The sequence below is a fragment of the Metopolophium dirhodum genome, chromosome 4, assembly GCF_019925205.1.
Source record: "Metopolophium dirhodum isolate CAU chromosome 4, ASM1992520v1, whole genome shotgun sequence".
In the NCBI taxonomy this organism is placed as follows: Eukaryota; Metazoa; Arthropoda; class Insecta; order Hemiptera; family Aphididae; genus Metopolophium; species Metopolophium dirhodum.
The window spans coordinates 7844001-7864504 of NC_083563.1; the positions used below are offsets into that span (position 1 = coordinate 7844001).

Below are 20504 nucleotides of genomic sequence, written 5' to 3' on the forward strand. Positions count from 1 at the left end.
ACCTATACGATCATTTGTTTTAGAGTTGCACCAAAAACCAAAATCAATTTTCTCGAAAACAGATTTTGCGTAAAAATTCCCGTTTTTCCTTAATTTTTCTTTTGTTTTTCACGTCGTTTTTGAAAACTGCTACGAAATTTTTACCCCCCATAGTACCAACTAGATTCACTTTCCTATCAGAAAAGTTTCCGTTGAAGAAAATCCAAGCTCTTTTACTAAGCTCCTAAAAGGTGATGACAGACACAAAAAAAAAAAATAAAAAAACACACATAATTGTAAAATCGATACATTCATCGCTTCGCTCAGAATCTAAAATAAGTTATAAGTAAATTGTTATACATTAATTATAACATTTATAACAATAATCGTAAAATTCAAATATGTGTGAAAATAGTCACCGAGAACGAAATTTCGATCCCTGCAGACCGGCAGTGGCTAAGTTTTTTAGAACAAAGGAACAAGTGAACGTTATAATCTTCCAGATCAAGAAAAGTAAAAAAATGATTTATTCATAAAAAAACTTTTTTTTTGAAAAATAGTTAAGTTAGTAATATTGTTAAGTCTAAACATAATTTTGTAATTTTTTTTCAATTTATAAATTAAAAAAATGATCATTATATACATATTATATTAAAAATGTTAATAATTTAATATTGTATATTATATCTTTCTTGAAATTACATCTTCTTTCAAATAAATAATGTTTTTTTTATAAAGAAGACGTTTCACCTGCATGTGTTGTTTTCAAGTGTAAAAGATATCAAATTTTCGTTCAGCGGTTATTATTGAGCTTCGTTAGCTTAAAATAATAATAATCACTCTAATATTAAAACTAACAATGCTAAATACGATCTGCTGATCACTTTGTAAGACGGAGGCGATACATGCGGATAAATCATTTACACTTATTACTTTTACAATTTACATCAAATCATACTTTCAAGTTTTGATCACAGTTATTGTGCCAATCTTAGATCTAGTTCGTAGTTATATATATTTTTTGTTTTTTATTTTTTTTTCAGAGTATTTAAGGAATACCTACTATTTAATTAAATTTTTTTTTTGCTTTTTTAAAATTAATTTGCTTGTGGCGCCTATGTTTCCCTACCAATTTAACTCTAGTTGATTTTTAATCTAAATATTTTAAGCTGTGACATGCTACCTCGACTAAAACTCTAAATTATAATCATTCTTTAATGAATTAAATATTATTGTTAATAGATTTTTGGGTTTAAGAAACTGGAGGATATATTCTTCAGTATCTAGCACCATCCAATTTTTATACATTTTCTAACACATTGAAGCAATGGAATAAATGATGTCTGATAATATCGTTCCGTTTATTTTAAAGTACACAATAGAGGCAATGTAAATAAGATCATGTCGAGCCAGAAAAAGGTGTTAAGCCCAAAAATTGGATACAATGTGCTAAGGCAAGGTTACCAAAATACCAACTATTGTTCACTTAAATTATGGTTGGGCTCACGAACTACCATCAGTGGACTTTTGTAAACGTGAATTATTCGGAATGAGCAAATCTACTGTAGATTGGAACAACTTTCTTAGAGAAGTACCTATGTGTATGAAAACGAAGAGGGACTATAAGAGAAACTTCCTAGATTCTTATTTGTCAGAGTTTATGTGGCGAAGTAAATTAAACGGCCGCGATTCATTTAATGAAATTCTGAAGGACCTGCATATTTTTTTTATTATTCTGAATGAAGTATAATTTTTTTACGATTTATTTATTAACCCATTATTTATCTATTTTTATTTTGATTACCTGAGTTTTTAGTTTAAATGTAAAGTATGTCCCAGAAGTCCTGTATCACCCTTAGTATCTCCGTGGAAAATCAATATATTTAAATGCAGTTTTTTTTACAGTAATAAGTATAGAAATTCTGATTAAATAGCATAATATGCGATTTTTTTTTCAAAAATTCAAATATTATCAAAACATTTTTTTAGTCAAATAAGTTTTTTTAATTTCCAAGATAGCCATTTTGTTGATAGTATTTTTTTAAATAGTTCAAAAAAAAAAATATTAAAATTTAATGAAAATTGCCCAATTTAAAAAAATATTTAAAAAAATACTATCAACAAAGTGGCGATCTTGGAAATTTAAATAAGTTATTTGCTTACAAAAAAATTTTGAATTTTTGAAAAAAAATGGACAATCCAATCAGATTTACCATATTTATTACTGTTAAAAAAAACGGCATTTAAATATATTGATTTTCCACGGAGATACTAAGGGTGATACGGGACTTCTGGGACATACAGTATAGTCTATAAATACTGTATGATTGTATGATAAATGCTTTAAATAATGTTTGTACCTTTTTATAAATTATTGATTATTGATTAGAACATCGAAAACACAAGGGATGTAGGTGGCTGTCGTCAACTAAACATGAGTGGCGGGGGGAATACTTTCTGGTCAACTAGACCAGTACCAATATTGATATTATGTACTTAAATAGTAAATACTAGGTAGGTATCATTGTAATTTATAATAGTTGATTTTAACATCATAATATGTTATTTTAAAATCAACTCATAATATGATATTCATACTTGATATTTTAATTAACTATTAACAATTAACTAATATTAACCGAAAAAAATAATAATGTTATAAAAGTTATTAAACCAAAAGAAAAATAATACCTACGTAAAATATCACAAGTTGTTTTAAAAAAAACATATTTAATAGATACATTTGTATAATACAAGAATTAACAACCAAATTAAAATTTTACATTTTAAGTTGACATTTAGTCAAACAAGACTAGATGGTTCTTTGGAATAATTTAGTAAAGTAACAGTCAATTTAAGGGTGTCAGTGCCGGTTTTTGCCAATATTTGGAAATTCTATAAAATAAAACTAAATTTTATATTTTAGTTACGACCTTAATTATAATTCTTTTCCACTAATCTACAGCTCGATACGGTGTATTAGTGTATTACATCAATGAAAATTACTTCATAGGAAAAACTCTCACCCATGTAGAATAGTTGGATTTCGTTAATTTTTTTTACATTTTAACATTTTTTAGTTTGGATCAAAGGCAAACTGGTTACAAGTGGGTCACTGTAATGGATGGTGTTAAATTTGAATTCAATGATATAATATCATTGTATAAGAAAACAATTCTGAGCGAAAACGGTCAGTCAGCCTATGATGGGAGCCTATGAAATAAGTATATTTGATGATATTATTGTGAATAAAGTAATTTATATATAACCTATTTACGTGGAGCCGTGTTTTAAATTTTCAATCTTAAGCCATAAAAGTTAAACATTTTATACATTTTTAACTACAAAATAATTAATAAATTATAAATTTGATAAATGTTGTCAAAATTTGAACTTTAAATGCTTATAAAAAAAAATTGTGCCTATGTATTTTTAATATTGTTCAACTGCAATTGTAACATTATATCAGAAGCCTTGCATTAAATTTTCACGCTTTTTTACACAACAAATAAAATTTTATTGATATTTATAGAAAAAAAAACTAAAAAAATTGAAAACTGACAATGTCCGTAAACAGTTCGAAAAGAGTCAAATTATTTTCTAAATTGTACGGTGTATAGAAAATGCTAATATAAACACATTCAGTGAAATTTTCAAGTATCTACAGTCATTCGTTTTTTAATTACAATAAAATAAGAAAATTGTTACATGAGAAATCGAATGAATATCAAATAGAAAAAAAACTAAAAAAAAATGGAAATTGACAATGTCCGTAAACAGCTCAAAATAAGTCAAAATATTTGGAAAATGTTATGGTGTATAGGAAATGCAATTATAAACATTCGATCAAAATAAGTCCCTACGATCATTTGTTTTAGAGTTATACCGAAAACCAAAATCGACTTTCTCAAAAACAGATTTTGCGAAAAAATTCCAGTTAATTTTTCTTTTGTTTTTCACGTCGCTTTTGAAAACACTGGGAAATTTTTTCTTTTGACCCCCCCCCCCCCCCCCCCCCCCCCAAAAGTACCAACTAGATTCACTTTTCTATTAGAAAAGTTACTGTTGAAGAAAATCCAAGCACTTTTACTGTCCTAAAAGGTGATGACAGACACAAAAAAAAAAATTAAAAGAAAACACACATCATTGTAAAATCAATACATTCATCGCTTCGCTCAGAATCTAATAAAATAACGAAACCCGACTAGGTATTCTAGGGCGTGAGTTTTCTTGTAAAACATTTTTTTTTACTAAAAAACACACCGGCTCAAAAGCCCTTAACATGTTTATAATAAGTTTAAAAATTATTAATAAATAATTATAATAATCATATGTACTAATAATCTTTGACAGAGAAATAATTTAATTAGAGAAGTAAGACTTATCAATAAGATAAGTCGTATAAAAAGTAATTTATAATAAAATATTAATAGTATAGTCTTACAATTTAAATACACAATGCTTATTAATATAAGTTATAACCCATAAAATTGTATAAATTAATATAAAAATAATTTGTAATTAGCATATTGAGCCATCAATCAAGAATAATACAAAGTTATAAACAATAAAATAAAAATGTTACCCACAAAATGCAAAAATTTAAATTTCTAATTCTTTTTTAGTAGAAGTTCTACATAAAGTTAATAGAATAATCATTAGAGCAGAAAAAACATATGTTGTAGATGTAAACATAACAATATACAAAAGTTTTGGAGAAAACACTGACCATATGAATAAATGATTACGAAATAATAAAATAACAAGGTTGTATACACACGATTGAGTGACGTTAAGCATACAAAGTGTTTGAAGTCCTGAAAACCTGATTTGAAAAACAAATATTATTAGTTAAAAATTAAAAATATAAATATGACACAGATATTATGTATGTTTTACTTTTGATCGAAAACAAGGAATAAGTAAACCAACATTGGTAAACCATACGTATGAGTAAAAATATGGATTCCTGCAACAACAGGATCATAACTGGTTTGACCAATGTACCCAGGCACTATGTCTAATGTTCCAACACTGTTTGAATTACCCTGTAAATTATGAAACATATTTAGTATTCCTAAGTAATGTTTTAATGCTTACACTGGTTATACTAATCATATTGTACATAATATTTATAACTTATTTAAATGTCACACAATAGGCCTTTGTGACCCACACTACAACTAAAAATAATTTACACAACTTAGTACATTTGGTTAAATTTAATAGACTTATTGAATGTAAAATGTTAATATAAAAATAAACACTTATAATTTAACCAAAAAGATATTGTTACAACTTATTCAAATTTCAATTCGAAGCTGTAGTTATGATTAAAACTGAGAAATACAACAGTCTTTAACAACTAATACGCATTTATGGAATCTAGAGGCTTACGATAATATTACTTTAATGGGCAATGATAATTGATAAATACATAACATGGGATGATTAATATCAATTTTCAATTAATACTAAGATCTATTAACGATCTACCAAATTTTTTATACAAATTCTGTATGACATAAAAGTGGAAAGTTAGCAGGTTGTACCAAAGTATGGGAGGAAAATTATGTACTTTAAATTGAAAGTTCATGAATAATCTACTATGTAGTAGCAGAAATAGATTAATATAAGTTATTTATCTTGCGAAAGAGTGTTACAACCTAACTTTACATACATTGGATTTTTACCTACTACTACATTAAATAAGTCTGAAGTATTTTGAAACACTTTCTATTTATTAATCACACATATTTTAACAAAATTGTTGAGAATATGATTCTAAGATTACAAGTGATTTACCTGATAGAAAAAGAACATCAACGACAGCCAATAATGAAGTATAGTTGTGGTCAAAGTATTCCAGCTTTTAAATTGAAGGAGTTTACAAGTATACACTAAGACAGCTGGTACCAAAATATTATGAGGTCTTAGTAATAATGACAAACGTAGCATTAACAAGACTATTATTGAACAAACAGCACTGTTAAACTTGTTGTTATTTCGATTAGTTTGTTTGATGACTAAAAAAGTGTGGCATCCAATTAATAAATACCATGCAATGGTCCACGAATGCAAACAAAATATTAACTTTCTAAAAGAAATAATGAAATATATTAATGTTACTTATAGTAATTTATTGTTTTAATAATATAATTATCCTTACAATATATTATATCCATATGGTACAGCAACTTCTTTAGTTTCAACCCTATACATATAAACACTGCATAAAGTCCAAAAGTATAAAATAAAAATAATTGCACTTAATATATTGAAACGCTTATTGTTTTTAATGACTCGGTGAATGTTGATACTAGCATAGAATATACAGCAGAGACCTGCCATTTTTTTCAAAGATAGCAATTTTAAATAACTAATTTTGATTTTGACATAATAAAATATATTATAAAAATAATCTGTACAACTTACCAATAACCAATAGAATAGTCAAATAAATTTGATTTTGGGACTCACGAAACCAATCTCCTAAACTATAAACACCTGACGATTGATTACCAATAGTATTCAAATTTTTACAAATTCGATGCAAAATCATAGATACTATCCACTTAGCAGTTGTTGTATAACTATGCAAAATAAAAGTTTTGTATACTTGAATAGCAGAAAATCCAGCCCAAAGATGATACAACAATTGATGCTCTTCTTCGATATAACTTGATGAAAATAGGCTTAATACATGTATGAATAAGCCCGGCAAGACATAAAATAAGTTATTATTATTGAAATCGCGAATCTGAAATTAGAAATGTTTTTACTATTAAGGTATTCTAAATAAAATTAATTAATATTATACAATACCTCTAATCTAATTAATGTAGAAATTGGCCAACCAAAACTACCAAGGTTTATAATAAACATTGTGATTATAACACTCGCCAATAAATTAAATGTGGCCGTGAATTCGCAAAGTACACTGTCACATTGTAACCATACACAAACAGCCCAACGAATTAGCATTAAGAATACCAAACGGCTGACTTTAATAAACTGGATATTTACAGCGTCAAAGTCTACGAGCAACAACCACACCTTAAATTATTAAATATTAATTGTCAACAAAATAAAACTTAATATAATTTAAAATAATAAGAACAAAAAAAACTTGAGAAATTAACTAAACAAAGTGTTTATACCTGTATAGATAATACAATTGAGACAATTATGAGGAACACGTCAAATTTAGCTATTGATCCAATTATAAAGTTACTCATACCACTCAGTGCAGATTCATACAACAAAATAACACGGTGTGCCTGACTGATTGATGCAGTTTCTCTTTTCAACCAATCATAATAATACAGAATGGCATCATCATAATCTTTCATAAATGCTAAATGATAAAAATTACATGTTCATAAAATGTATATATTATATTAAATATTTGTACAAAACAATTTACTCTGGTAAAATTACTCTTTCAAATATATAATATGTAGTGAGAGTTAAGAATCAACTTATTAATAGGGCTAGTATTTATATGCAATGTACAATAGTAAAATATGCACATCATTTTATTAAAATATGCAATAAATATATAATATTAAAATATACATTGAATTTACCAATAATTTCCAAACTATCATTATGTGGAAGAAAAGCATCTTAAAATTTTAAAAAAAATTAATAATTAATAACATTACTGATTATCTAAACTTAATCATTTTTATTAATCTCAATTTTAAACAAATTCAAAGCATTTTTAAACCATTTTTCATCAAAGATAATCATTGGTTTTATAAAACTACAATTTGGTGCATAATATTATAACATGACATCTTACACTTACCTCGTTTAAATAAATCATAAAAACATACATTTTCCATGTTCATAGTATAAAATACAAGTAAATATACAAAAAATTAGATAATATGTATCATTTTAAGGTGATTCGTAGACATAGCAAAAAACGTACCAATACATGTAAATTTTAGCCCCACTTATAAGTGTTCTATTAGTTAGTTTATATGATGGCGTTTAAATGGTTTTAGATCTACAGATACTTGTTTTTTTTACTGCTAAACAAAATAACACAAACTATCAGTAAGAAAGCGAGTATCCGTTGATTTAAGCTATTTTAACGCCATCAAATGTATGTGAACATACCATAAAATAGGTAGTCTAATTCAAAATACCTTTATTCATTAATCCTTTTTTTGAAATATAATTTGTATACATTTGCTGAGAGTTATAATGATATGCAAAGAGAATTTCATTGATATTAAGATTTTGCAAAAATTTATTTATAAGCTTTCCCGTACTGCTTGAAGGTATTGGTAATCCCATAATTACAGAAATTGATGGCACAAAGTCTGTTTGCATTATTTCTTCTCTAGTTTTTTTTTTTTTTTTAAAGTAACATTTATAGATAAGACAATTAAATAATACCAAAAAATACAATTTTTTATTATTGAACATACTTTATGGATCCACCACATTTCTTATTTTTAAAATAAACAAATAAAGGAACCACCACTTCACCAGTTGAGGATCCACCATGGCCACCATTGTCACGCATTCCATGATCACCACAAACAATTAAAACGGATGGCAATTCAGATTTTTCAGAATCCTATTAATTTTTCAGAAATAGTTAAAATATGACCAACTACATATTGTACTCTTTCGGTAATCAAATAAAAATCCCACAAAAATATTTCGATAAATAATACAAAATATTAAAAATAAAATTATAAAATAAATAATAATAGTCAATAAATTAATTATTACAGTTTCCTAATATTTTGATGATAATTTGAGAACTGCCAATGTTATTCACTGTATACATTAATTAATTTTTTGTTAATTTAGTCAACCATTCGAAATATTTATACATGCATATTTTCTACGATTAGGGAACTAATAAGAAAGTAATAATTTTATTGTATTTTAAATATTTTAATGTTTTGTATGATATATCTGTTAAATTTTAAAAATACCTACTAATAATTATATTTATTAATTTATAAAACTAAAAAACTCAATTTCATTTTTTCTTTTACAGAAATATGCATATTGAAAAAAAATCAAAATGATAATATAAATATAAAAGTAAATTAAAGTTTTTTTCAATATTTATTTCAAACATAATTCTTTAACACGTTGATTACATACTGACGTAAATTGGCATCATGAGGATCAATGTATACACTAGGTGAAAACTGCAAAAAGATATACGCAGTCAACGTGTTAATTCTTTATTTTTAATTTTTAATGATTGTTGAACTTACAATATTTTAACATAATATATTCATTAAATCACAAGTACCTACCTATACATTTATAATTAAATATTAATAATGTTGTATTATTGTAAACGTTTTAAAAATATTTATTCAATCATTATCATTCAAAAATGATGTATAGGTAATATTTTATTCCGGGATTTTTATTTTTATTCACTCTTTAATTTAACAAAAACACTATATATTTTAGTTAAAACGCAAAATTATATAAGAATAGTATTCACCATATAATTTACAATACGCCGAATAATATTATCCATCTCAGACAATTTATTTGGCATCAATTTACTTCGAGGTCCACCTGTATGTCCAATATGATCAAGACCTAAATAATGAAGTATCATGATGTCCCAATCGGCTGTTGGTTTTAATTCATTTTCTAGATGACGAGTGACATTGTTATCAACCTAAAGAAAAAATATTATTTAGTGTGTTAATATTCATCTAAAATATGAACTACAGAAAATAAAATTACTTCAGTGTAATCAGATATGTAAAAAGATGTAGTTCCATCGTGTCTGACAAATGAATTTGGAAATAATTTTAACCATGTTTCATCCCCATAAAATATAACTTGTTTATTAGCTGCAGAGGCTTGGTAAATAATACTGTCTTGTTGCACAGCTGAACTATCCAGGTTTAACACGAGATCTATAAAATTTGGCACTGTACCTGTAGTTAAGGCCTGATAATCAAACATGTACTAGCTTATTTACAATTCGTTCATCAATCACTACATTACTATAACTGTACTTTTATACGTGGCATTGTAACTGTAGGAGCATTCACTCTGGTGCGGAATAAACAACTCCGGTTTTGCTTTATAAGATCAGTAGAAAATGGCATATTTACATTATATTCAGATTCCGTGAAAAAATCATAACGAATACCATCTATTACCATCAACACAACTTTGTTCACAGACTTGTGATACAAGCGTCGATTGTCAAAACTAAAAAAAATTCCAAATTATTACAAATAACATGATTAAGAGCGTTGAATGCGGTGATTTTCCGTCTTTGTCTAACACACGTTGATCATAGGAATAACGACCTAAGCGACTGAAAAAAATTAAGGTACTTCTAGTTGTTTGATTTAAAAAATGTAAAGATGTTTGAATTGGTATACAAGTTTACTTTACATCGGTCGAAGCATATTTTTTATATTTTTTTAATATATTTAATATTAAAATTCACAAATTTATAAAATTTTAAATATTTATTCTCATCAAGATATTGCTACAACTGAAAAAGTACTTTGACCTATGCAAAGTAAAATGGAATACTAATTCAAACATCTTTTAAATTTTTTAAATTGAACAACTAGAAGTACCTTAATTTTTGTCAGTCGCTTAGGTCGTTATTCCTATGTCCAACGTGTGTTAGACAAAGACAGAAAATCACTGGATCCAATACCCTTAACTTAAAATATTAATAGACATCTCAATTTTAAGCACTAAAAGGATAAGCAATTCTGCAGGAAAATATCAAGTCTCCTAATTAAAATACTATAACATAGGTCACAATCACTGATTATTATTAGTTATTAGTCTTCATTAAAATTATCTATTGCATTAATAATTCATAAAAATATACAACTGGATGTCTTATAAGAATTTAAGTATAATATAGGCATCTATTCTTCAGTTTTAAACTCTGTGCGATTTAGTAGAAAACTACAAATGGTTAAAGGTTTTTATGTCAATCTCAAAAATTTAAAACTATAAATTCAAGAGAAGCCTTGCGAACCTTGCTAGTGCACATTTTTGGAAGGAGCTCGATAGTCTGTGGTTGGGTAGTAGTAGACAACGTAGAACAAATTTCCAGAGGGGTTAAGAAATAAAAACAATTAACAAAAAAGCTGATGTTTAATATTTAAGCCTACGTAATTCGAGAAAATTTCGGAAGGGGTGGGAGATAAACTTTTAAACCCTCCCCCATCACTCAACAGGTACGGCCATGGTAGTAGCCAGTAGGTAACTCCGTGTCTCTGTTTAGTAATTACCGCCAAGGCTCCGAGTTGTTTTGGTTCGGCCATATAGTCGACGGGATATCGTTTGGTGTGGACGTATGGCTGTCGTTGTAGCCAAACGAAAAGAACCCATAGAGGAATAGCAAATTAGCGAAAATTGTGCACGACGACAGGTATAGTAGAGTGACCGACTGCTTGGTCAGCCGCATAGTGCGACCGGACGAGTTTTATCGTTATTCGCTAAGATGTTTTATCGATCTCACAACACTTTTGGCGGCGACGACAACTCGATCATTTCGAGACTTCGAGCACGAACTTCGGTCGAACACTGATTGTTGCAATGTTGGTACAATTAGCAGTGTAAATGTGTAATAATTACTGCTCATCCAAAATTTCCGTTCACCGAACACACCCAAACCATAGTTTTCTTTATTCTATGCACCCACACACATCAAACTGTGCGCTGTGTGCCGCAGCTCCAGCGCTCAGCATGTAAGATTCAAAACGACTTCAGTTCAAATAACGACTACAGAGTGCAGAGCCACTAAACTGAAAAAGCTGAACAGCGTGGTAGTCGTCGTTTAGACGACGCTAAACGCCAAAACAACAACAAAATATGACAACTGATAACAGTAATTATTTACATAACCTGAAAATCACACCGGTCACCGATTAACCATTATGAAGTTAGTTGCGCGTCGCGGGTGAACGGCCACCTAGAACCCCGTCCAAATAGATCCCCGTGATCTAAATTAATATGACACAGCGGGATCTAATTGACAGGGGATCTAAATAACCATAGGGAACTAGTTGACACCATCCTAGTTGGGGATCTAAATTACCCATTTAGCGTTTAGATCTCCCTTGGTCTACTAGATACCCCCTCTGTGGCGGTAATTTAAAATAACATTATACATTATATTAAACTTATTTTATACTAAACGTATTGTTTTTTCTTCAACGAATGATTAATTTAATTTCAATATGTATCATAAATCATGTTAGGTATTACATTACATTAATATAATACTCATAAGTCATAACTCATGAATAATTCATAAGAGACAAGAGTCATAGGACTAGGTACCTATAGTAAAGAATAGTTCGTAAATTTAAATTTTTTTATTATTTACAATTAATGCTTGAAAATCAAGGTTACTCACCTCTCTTTAAGTCTTAATATCACACACAACTATAATGAATCGCACAAAAAAAATAATTAATTTAATGGACCAATAATGGGCCACGAAATCAGGTTCAAAAGTTATTTATCTCACTACTGACTCATTAAAATGTTTTAATTAAACCTCCAAATAACAACCGTTATCTCTTATGCACAACCGATCACTAATTTATTTCAATTTATTTAGTTCATAGGCTGTAATGCTGTAGCTGTATAATAAAACAGAACCTAATTATTTTTTTAAATTATTTTAATACAATTTTTAATTGATCGAGGCACAAAAAAATGTTCTTTATTTGGGAATGAGAATGTTAACGGGAACTAGGAAGAAGAAACGATTTAAGTAGTTCCTTTTTAACAAAATGAGTGTGAACGTGAACTTATTCCAAGCCTTCGACGTACTGGTCTCATCTGTCCATAGGAAATAAAATGGTGACAATGCGACATGTAAGTAGATAAATAAGCCTATTGTAAATTATAACATAATCTTCTATAACGGAAACTTACTGCTAAATAATACCTATTATATTGTAATGTCGACTTGTAGACTGTAATCGTTTATTTCAGTCATTTCAAAAGTAAGTTTTGCATTTTAATTTTAATACCTAATAATTACTATAATTTAACTAAAAACTTCTTAATAACTATTATTAGGTTGTCTAGTGGACTGTTGTCACTTGTAGGAAGTAGTAACAGTGATACAGTATAGTAGATATATAGACTGAGTAGTATTTTCTATAAATAAATATGGTAGTTATACTATGGTTATACTTATAGACTTGTAAAGTATTTGTATATTATATTTAATCACAATTGATAATGAACACACAATTGGTAACAATTTTAATTTCAATGTAGGTACTTGCAGTATACCTATAATATATTAATATGTTACTTATATGAATACACAGATGTATATATATTATATACTATTAGTATATATCTGTGTATGAATATGATATATTATCAAGAAAATGTGTTAAACTTACTCAAAACAGTCAAATCCCAAGTTAAATTGAAATGTATGTCATACCAAGAAAATTTGTTTAATTTTGTTTAATTTGTTAAAAAATAAAAAATTGAAGTAGATTGTTGATATTTAATTGATAAGATAAATAATTAATTATAATTGTCATGTTAATATATAGTAGATTTCTATTCCAGCTCTACAAAGTGGACAGCGGTAATATGGCCTGTACTCATTCGGAGGCATTCTTGAATAGCTATCATGACAAGCTCCACATAGGCCTTGGTGTAAGCATGGATACGCTACTACTGTTGGTGGACTGTACAAACATATGTAACATGTTTCCTCTACTATTGGTACAACTTTAAAATAATAAGACATCATTATTTTTAATCAATTACTTTAGCTAGAAACAAATTTCAGATAATTACTACTTACTTGTCAAATCTACACATTCAATGTAAATAACTGATGGTATCACAGACTGTTCGTTAGACACATCTTCATCTGAATAATCTGCATCAGCATCGAGATTATAAAAAACTAAAGACAAGCGATTTATTTATTAGTATATTTTATTGGAAATCTGTATAAGTAATATTATATGAAAAATCATACGATCTCGAGGAACGGGCACAGCTGGTCTACGTGGTAAAATCCTTCTCATTATTTCATCTCGAATTAGTTCCTGATGCTGATCAGCGTGCAGTGGTAATAAAGCTGGCGCTTCTTGTAGTGGTGCCTGTGGTAAAGCTGGAATTTGCAGTTCCCGATGCTGATCAACGGGGAGTGGTAATATAGCTAGTGGTGCTTGTGGAAAGACAGCAGCAGGAAGTATTACAATAGCTTGGTGTTGAGGCCGTATTACACCAAAATTTGGTGTTGAATGCCTAGCACATATTAAAAATTCTGACATTGAGTAGCGTCCTTCTATAAACAGCCTCAATGATCTATCTAAATTCCTTTGCTGATCTATCCAAACTTGTCGTTGAAGTTCTCTTACTTGTCCTCCATCAGTAGCCTCATTATAATCGTTCAAAACACCATTCGAGTAAGTAATCAGCCGATCATTTGTGGTAATCATTACTATGCCGTTTGTCGTTCGTGCCCATATGGCTATACATTTCATACACGCAAAAATAAAATAATATATATCAGTGTATGATATAAATGTAAATGTAATAAACTAATAAATTAACACCATCAAGGCGCAATCCAGTATGTAATATGTTTGTACATTATACATTTACGCTCAATTTTAATAAAACTTTAAATAAATATATGAGAAAAAAAATATTATAAAAAAAAAAACCAATTTTAATTTAACTCAAAGTGCCCATGTCGCCAACCTCTAGTTACGGCACTGAGTTGTATGAATAAAAAATATTATATTAAAACTATTATTTTGTATTTTACAGACCTGCAAGCCAAGTTGATCTATAATATTCAAATAATAATGTAAAATTGTAATCATTATTATTGCTGATCAATGATTGCATATTCTCAATATAGTATGCCCTTACAGTTTCAAAATCTTCAGCTATACAATTTGTCGGCAGCAAAGGCAATGCCATCAACATATGCACAGTGTCATAGGCTCCTCGATGGTTACTACATATATCAATCAATCCTAAATATTAACCAGTGTTATTAATTGACTATATATTTAATTTATTATTAATTACAAATTCAGATTTTAAAGTAATCTTACCTATGTTTGCAAATTTTCTCCATACCGCTTGGGAGGAGTGAAACCAATAGCCTCTAATAGTGGTATTTTGAAACATTGTTCTTATAGCAGCAATAGCTGCCCATTCAAAATCAACTATTATGGTTTGAGGTTGCCACTCTGGTACTATGCTTAAAATCTTATTGAAAAGCGCCGTGTATGCCCTTTCCGTTTTCCTCGACATCAATGCAAAATATATAGGAAATCACTGAAAAAATATTTTAATAAATAGATTTTTAAAAAAAGTAACTTAAAATAATCTAATTAATAAAATAGTTATTTTCTAATTTAATATTATTTATTTACAAATTACATACAAAACTTACAGTATTAAATGTTATGCCCATTATGATGTATAATTGGTGGCATTCGTTTCCAAAACTTGGTGAACTAGAAAATGTGCCATCCAACAAAAAAGTTTAACCTGCAGTCCTAAGTAAACTAAATTAATTGTATAATATTATTGTAATTATTATTTATTTGAAATAAAGTTTATTATATTTTATAGTTATATACTTTTTGATTCCAGGCAAAATGAAAAGTAAAGTGGTTCCTTCTTCTAAAGTTGCACCAACAATGCCAGAGTATATTGGTTCATTTTGTATCATAGACAAGTGCTCATATTCTCCTGTTAATTGTAAGTGGAATTCAGTCATAGACTGAGGAGTGACTGAATGAATTTGACGTCTATGTCTACGCATTGTTCTATGCAGTGAGACAAATGAACCGACATGAACATTTCAAAATCTGCCATACCGCATGTCTTAAAATGTATTTTCATATTCAAATTTAATATATAAGGCTCCTGCTGATATATTGTTCTAATAGCAGTTGAAAAATATTAAAATTACATAGGCACAATTTTTTTTTATGAGCATTTAAAGTTCAAATTTTGACAAAATTTATTAATTATTTTGAAGTTAAAAATTTATAAAATGTTCAACTTTTATGGCTAAGGATTGAAAATTTAAAACAAGGCTCCACGCAGTGGTGTAGTGGGGCGTATACGCGGGTATACGGCGTATAACGACTTCTCCAGTTTTTGGTTGATGCGTATACTTATAATATAATTTGTGATACGCTGGTATACGGGTATACTGTATAGCTATAAATCAATAATATAAATAGTATTAACGAATAACCAATAATACCAAACATATTTCCTTGTTATCATGTTCATTAGGAACTGTTATTATTTTTACATTTTACACATCTATTTTTAACTTCGTTGCATGGATTTCTATTTATTATATATATTTATATATTATACGTCTAAAATTATAAGCTTATCGATAACGATAGCCGAGGCTGAGATTCACGGTCACATGCATTATTGAAAATAATTTTGTCAAAAAATATTATTTTATGTACCGTCTACACTGTGTCACACAATAATTACATAAATTTAACAATTGATCTACAAAAAATGATGTTTTCATTTATTTTTAATCATTCAAAGTTGTGATACCTAATTTATATACTACCGAGTATACATTTAAGACTATAAATATTAATAAATATTTAGGTTTTTTGACTTAAAAAGAAGTGGGGATAGGGGGGTTAAGAAATTAACATAGGTAATCATAAACAATTTAAATGTATAATCATATATTTTAGGAGTATGATTGTAAACTATAGAGACTCAATTGCGGTAAGGTAGTAGTAAAGTATATGTAATTATAAATATATCATTAGTAATAGCGTAGTATATATAGTGGTTGGGGGGGGGGGGGGGGAGAAGCCCCCACGTTTACATATCAAGCACATTAAAACGTATACTCAGTAATAAAATTACGACTACATCACTGGCTCCACGTAAATAGGTTATATATAAATTACTTTATTCACAATAATATCATCAAATATACTTGGTAATATCATAGGCTGACTGACCGTTTTCGCTCAGAATCGTTTTTCTTATACAATGATATTATATCATTGAAATCAAATTTAACACCATCCATTACAGTGACCCACTTGTCACCTGTTGTACAGCAGAGCGACATCCACTTACCCATCTTTTTTTTGTATTAAATACTTGTTTGTATTGAATACTTTGGTTTTTTATTTCGAACATTTTATTTTTATTCGAAATAATTGGTTGGAAATAATAGTTTTATTAATATTCTGTATTTCTATAGCCGAAGCCCGAAGGTTTGTGAAAACCATATTTCTAAAAATAGTTATTGAATAACAATATTCCCTTTGAATTATTAGATAACTGTTGATAATATCAGATACAATGCCTGCCTTAATGGTTATTGGTTATGCGGCATTACGGGAATACTATAGATTATTACACTATGACTATATAGCTGCAGCCTGCAAGCCTGCAACGTTTTATTTATTAATTTAAAGACTTGTGTACTAGACAGTAGTACAATGTGTCTGCCTGTCTGTTGAAAGTGTGATTTTAAGTTTTAACAGTGTTAAAATCAAATACCTAATTACCAACATAAATAAAAATTAATTACTTTTAGTTCTAATATGAGTAATTCTAGCCATAATAGTGATGATTAAAGTGCATAATGCATAATGCATCTTTTTCGACTAATTCTCTGCTAAATTGTTGTTTACCATGGCCTAATTACTCCAAATATTTTAAAGTGCCACGAATAATAGACTATAAGTTTTTGAAATTAAATATTTGATCTGTGTGGGTACCAAAGTACTTAAAGTTGATACATGATCAAACTCGAACTTAAGAAAACATTTAAATGTAAGTAGGTACCTACCTATACCTAGCATATAAATATATTTATTTACTTAATAAGTTATTATATATTTAAATATTGTTATTAATTGATGATAATATTTAATACATTATATACCAGATGTCCAGTTAGCAGATACTTATAAAAAAATATACGTTTTTTAATTACCTAATAACTATTAATTTATCTGTTTTTAATTAAACCTACTACCTATGTGTCTATATTACAATATTTAGAAACCTACTTTAAAAATCGAAAGTATTTATACTATACAATTAAAGTATTTGAGTAGTATCTTAAATACTTAAAAAAAGTTGTATCTGAGTATTTACTCAAATACTTTTTAAAAGTATTCTTTACAGGACTGGGTACATGATAATATGACCTTATGTACTTAATTACATACCTGTTTTTTCTTTTATATCTGTGATGCTTACACATTTGAACTTGCACTGGTGACAGTCTGATAAACTAATAACATAATATAATACATTTATTAAATAAAATAAATCCATACAATTAATTCTACCAAATTTAAACCTCCATATGAATTATTTTAACAAGAAAGTAGTTACCTGGTTTTTCTTTTATACTAGTGATTGTCAATACATTTGTATTTTAATGTGTTACACTCTGATCAACTAATAACATAATAAATGTATTAAATAAAATAAATCCACACAATTAATCCTATCAAATTTAAACCTCCATATTATGAATTATTTTGAACAAGGAAGTAGTTACCTGTTTTTTCTTTTTATATCCACCATGGTTGATACATTTGAGCTTGCACTGGAGACATTGAGTCTGATCAACTAATAACATAATAAATGTATTAAATAAAATAAATCTATATTGATACTTTTAATTAATTTTTTTATACATACCCGATGTTTCACTATTATAGTTTGTAGTATCATCATGGTGATGTGCACACTGATATTTTGTGAATTTAAATCTGAATAACATAAGCGATGAACAAATATTGAGCAATGGGCATTAAGTATTAACTGCGATATCCTAATACTTTATACCGACTACCACTACTACCTACATATTATAACAAATTTAGGTAGGTACTGAATTCCTGAATAGAAAATATGATTTTGTGCTCTCTCCTATACTATAAATCATAATTAAAACATGATATTAACTTCAACAAATTTACAATTATTATGTTATTATGTGTTACTTTATAAATTACAACTTACAACACTTATTATGTGTTATGTTTTTTGAATTGAGAATTAAAAACATGTAATTATAAATTAAAGGTTCATTCTATCAAACTTTTTTTGTTCTATAATATGAATAACATAAAATGTGTATTATTACATAAATGTAATTTATACTAATAACAAATTAACAAGTCTTAACAAAAAAAAAAATAGTGACTTGCAAATGTTTTTATAATCATAAATCATTCCCTTTTGTTTGATACCCACTTTGAAGTTTCTAGTCTTTGAGAAACAGTGAGGTACTTACAGGCACGTAGTCAGAAAATATTCACTAGGTGGGCCAATGTTAGATGGGCCCCCTACCTAAATATATTACCTTGTACAGTTGTAGGGGTGTTCGACAGACGAGTTGACGACCATAATGATAATATAATTCTATATGAATCAATATAATGACAATACCCTTACTCAAAAGTATTTTAAAAATAGACATAAAAGTATACAACAGTCACTGTCTAGATAAGATAAGAATAACATGACATGCTAGTATACTATAATAATATGGTACCAGTGTTGGGCTTTAAATAGCAATTATTTCCTAATTAATCGTTGACGATATTATGATTTATAAAAAATAAATTATCACCGATTCTTAGTAGGAACAGAATTTAAATGTAATACAATATACATATTTTATTCCAGAAATGGACATGGATTGAATTTAGTTACGTAACTTATTTTAGATTCTAATTAAAACCCGATATATTTGGTTTTATTTGTGTAATATTTAGACAATATTAAAAACTTGAAATTTCATTAAAATTAAAAGCCCCCGTATAATAATGGGCCCCTCTGAATACTTTGGGTGGGCCGGCCTACGGCCGGACACATAATAGGGTGGGCCTGGCACACCCTGGCCCCCCCCTTATAGCTACGTGCCTGGGTACTTATAAAGAATACTTTATACCATAGGTGTACACAGCCTTCAATTTCTGGTCGAGCCTGGAACAATTATAGTGTTATACTGCCCTAACACTTCGAAAGTGCTTTAACTTTTATTTTTACACACCAACATGCAATTATACATTTGTAAACGAAGTGTGTTATTGATATCGATAAAAATAAAAAATAATTTGAATAAATATTGACAACTGCAAAACTTCTAAAGTAAGCGGTCACTTCATAGCAACCACCTGAATGACTTACAAATTTTAAGTTGGGACTTGCAAATACTTTCAAATTAAAAGCTATAGTTTAGTATGTAATGAAAATTGAAACGCAGGATGTTTTTGGTTGAATTAATTTTGCGTTTATTCTCAAAAACTTATTATTTTTCATACAGACACAATTTTAATAATTTGTTGTACAGTATTTCTTTTGAATTAATTAATTATACTCTTACGAGTGTACAGATAAAATAGTTTAATAAAGGATCACATAAAACATGGGGGGAAAGCGTGAACATAAAACTCACGGTTTTTGGTCGGGTGTTCATCAAATAACGGGATCAGTAA

General features: G+C 28.1%; 2 protein-coding genes across 2 annotated transcripts; both read right to left on the reverse strand.

The window, feature by feature from the left end:
* Positions 1 to 3978: 3978 nt before the first annotated feature.
* On the reverse strand, positions 3979 to 11838 carry LOC132942954 (uncharacterized). The gene is made up of 13 exons (XM_061011676.1): positions 11253 to 11838; positions 10002 to 10200; positions 9724 to 9933; positions 9473 to 9655; positions 8424 to 8575; positions 8139 to 8335; positions 7140 to 7336; positions 6805 to 7035; positions 6415 to 6739; positions 6149 to 6323; positions 5785 to 6076; positions 4879 to 5027; positions 3979 to 4804 (listed from the first exon to the last, which is right to left on the reverse strand). The coding sequence occupies exons 1-13, from the start codon at positions 11426 to 11428 to the stop codon at positions 4582 to 4584; spliced, it is 2709 nt and encodes a 902-aa protein (XP_060867659.1). The 5' UTR covers positions 11429 to 11838; the 3' UTR covers positions 3979 to 4581.
* Positions 11839 to 13405: 1567 nt separating this feature from the next.
* On the reverse strand, positions 13406 to 14453 carry LOC132942778 (uncharacterized). Its single transcript, XM_061011417.1, has 3 exons — positions 13988 to 14453; positions 13808 to 13912; positions 13406 to 13731 (listed from the first exon to the last, which is right to left on the reverse strand). The coding sequence occupies exons 1-3, from the start codon at positions 14451 to 14453 to the stop codon at positions 13535 to 13537; spliced, it is 768 nt and encodes a 255-aa protein (XP_060867400.1). The 3' UTR covers positions 13406 to 13534.
* Positions 14454 to 20504: the final 6051 nt, after the last annotated feature.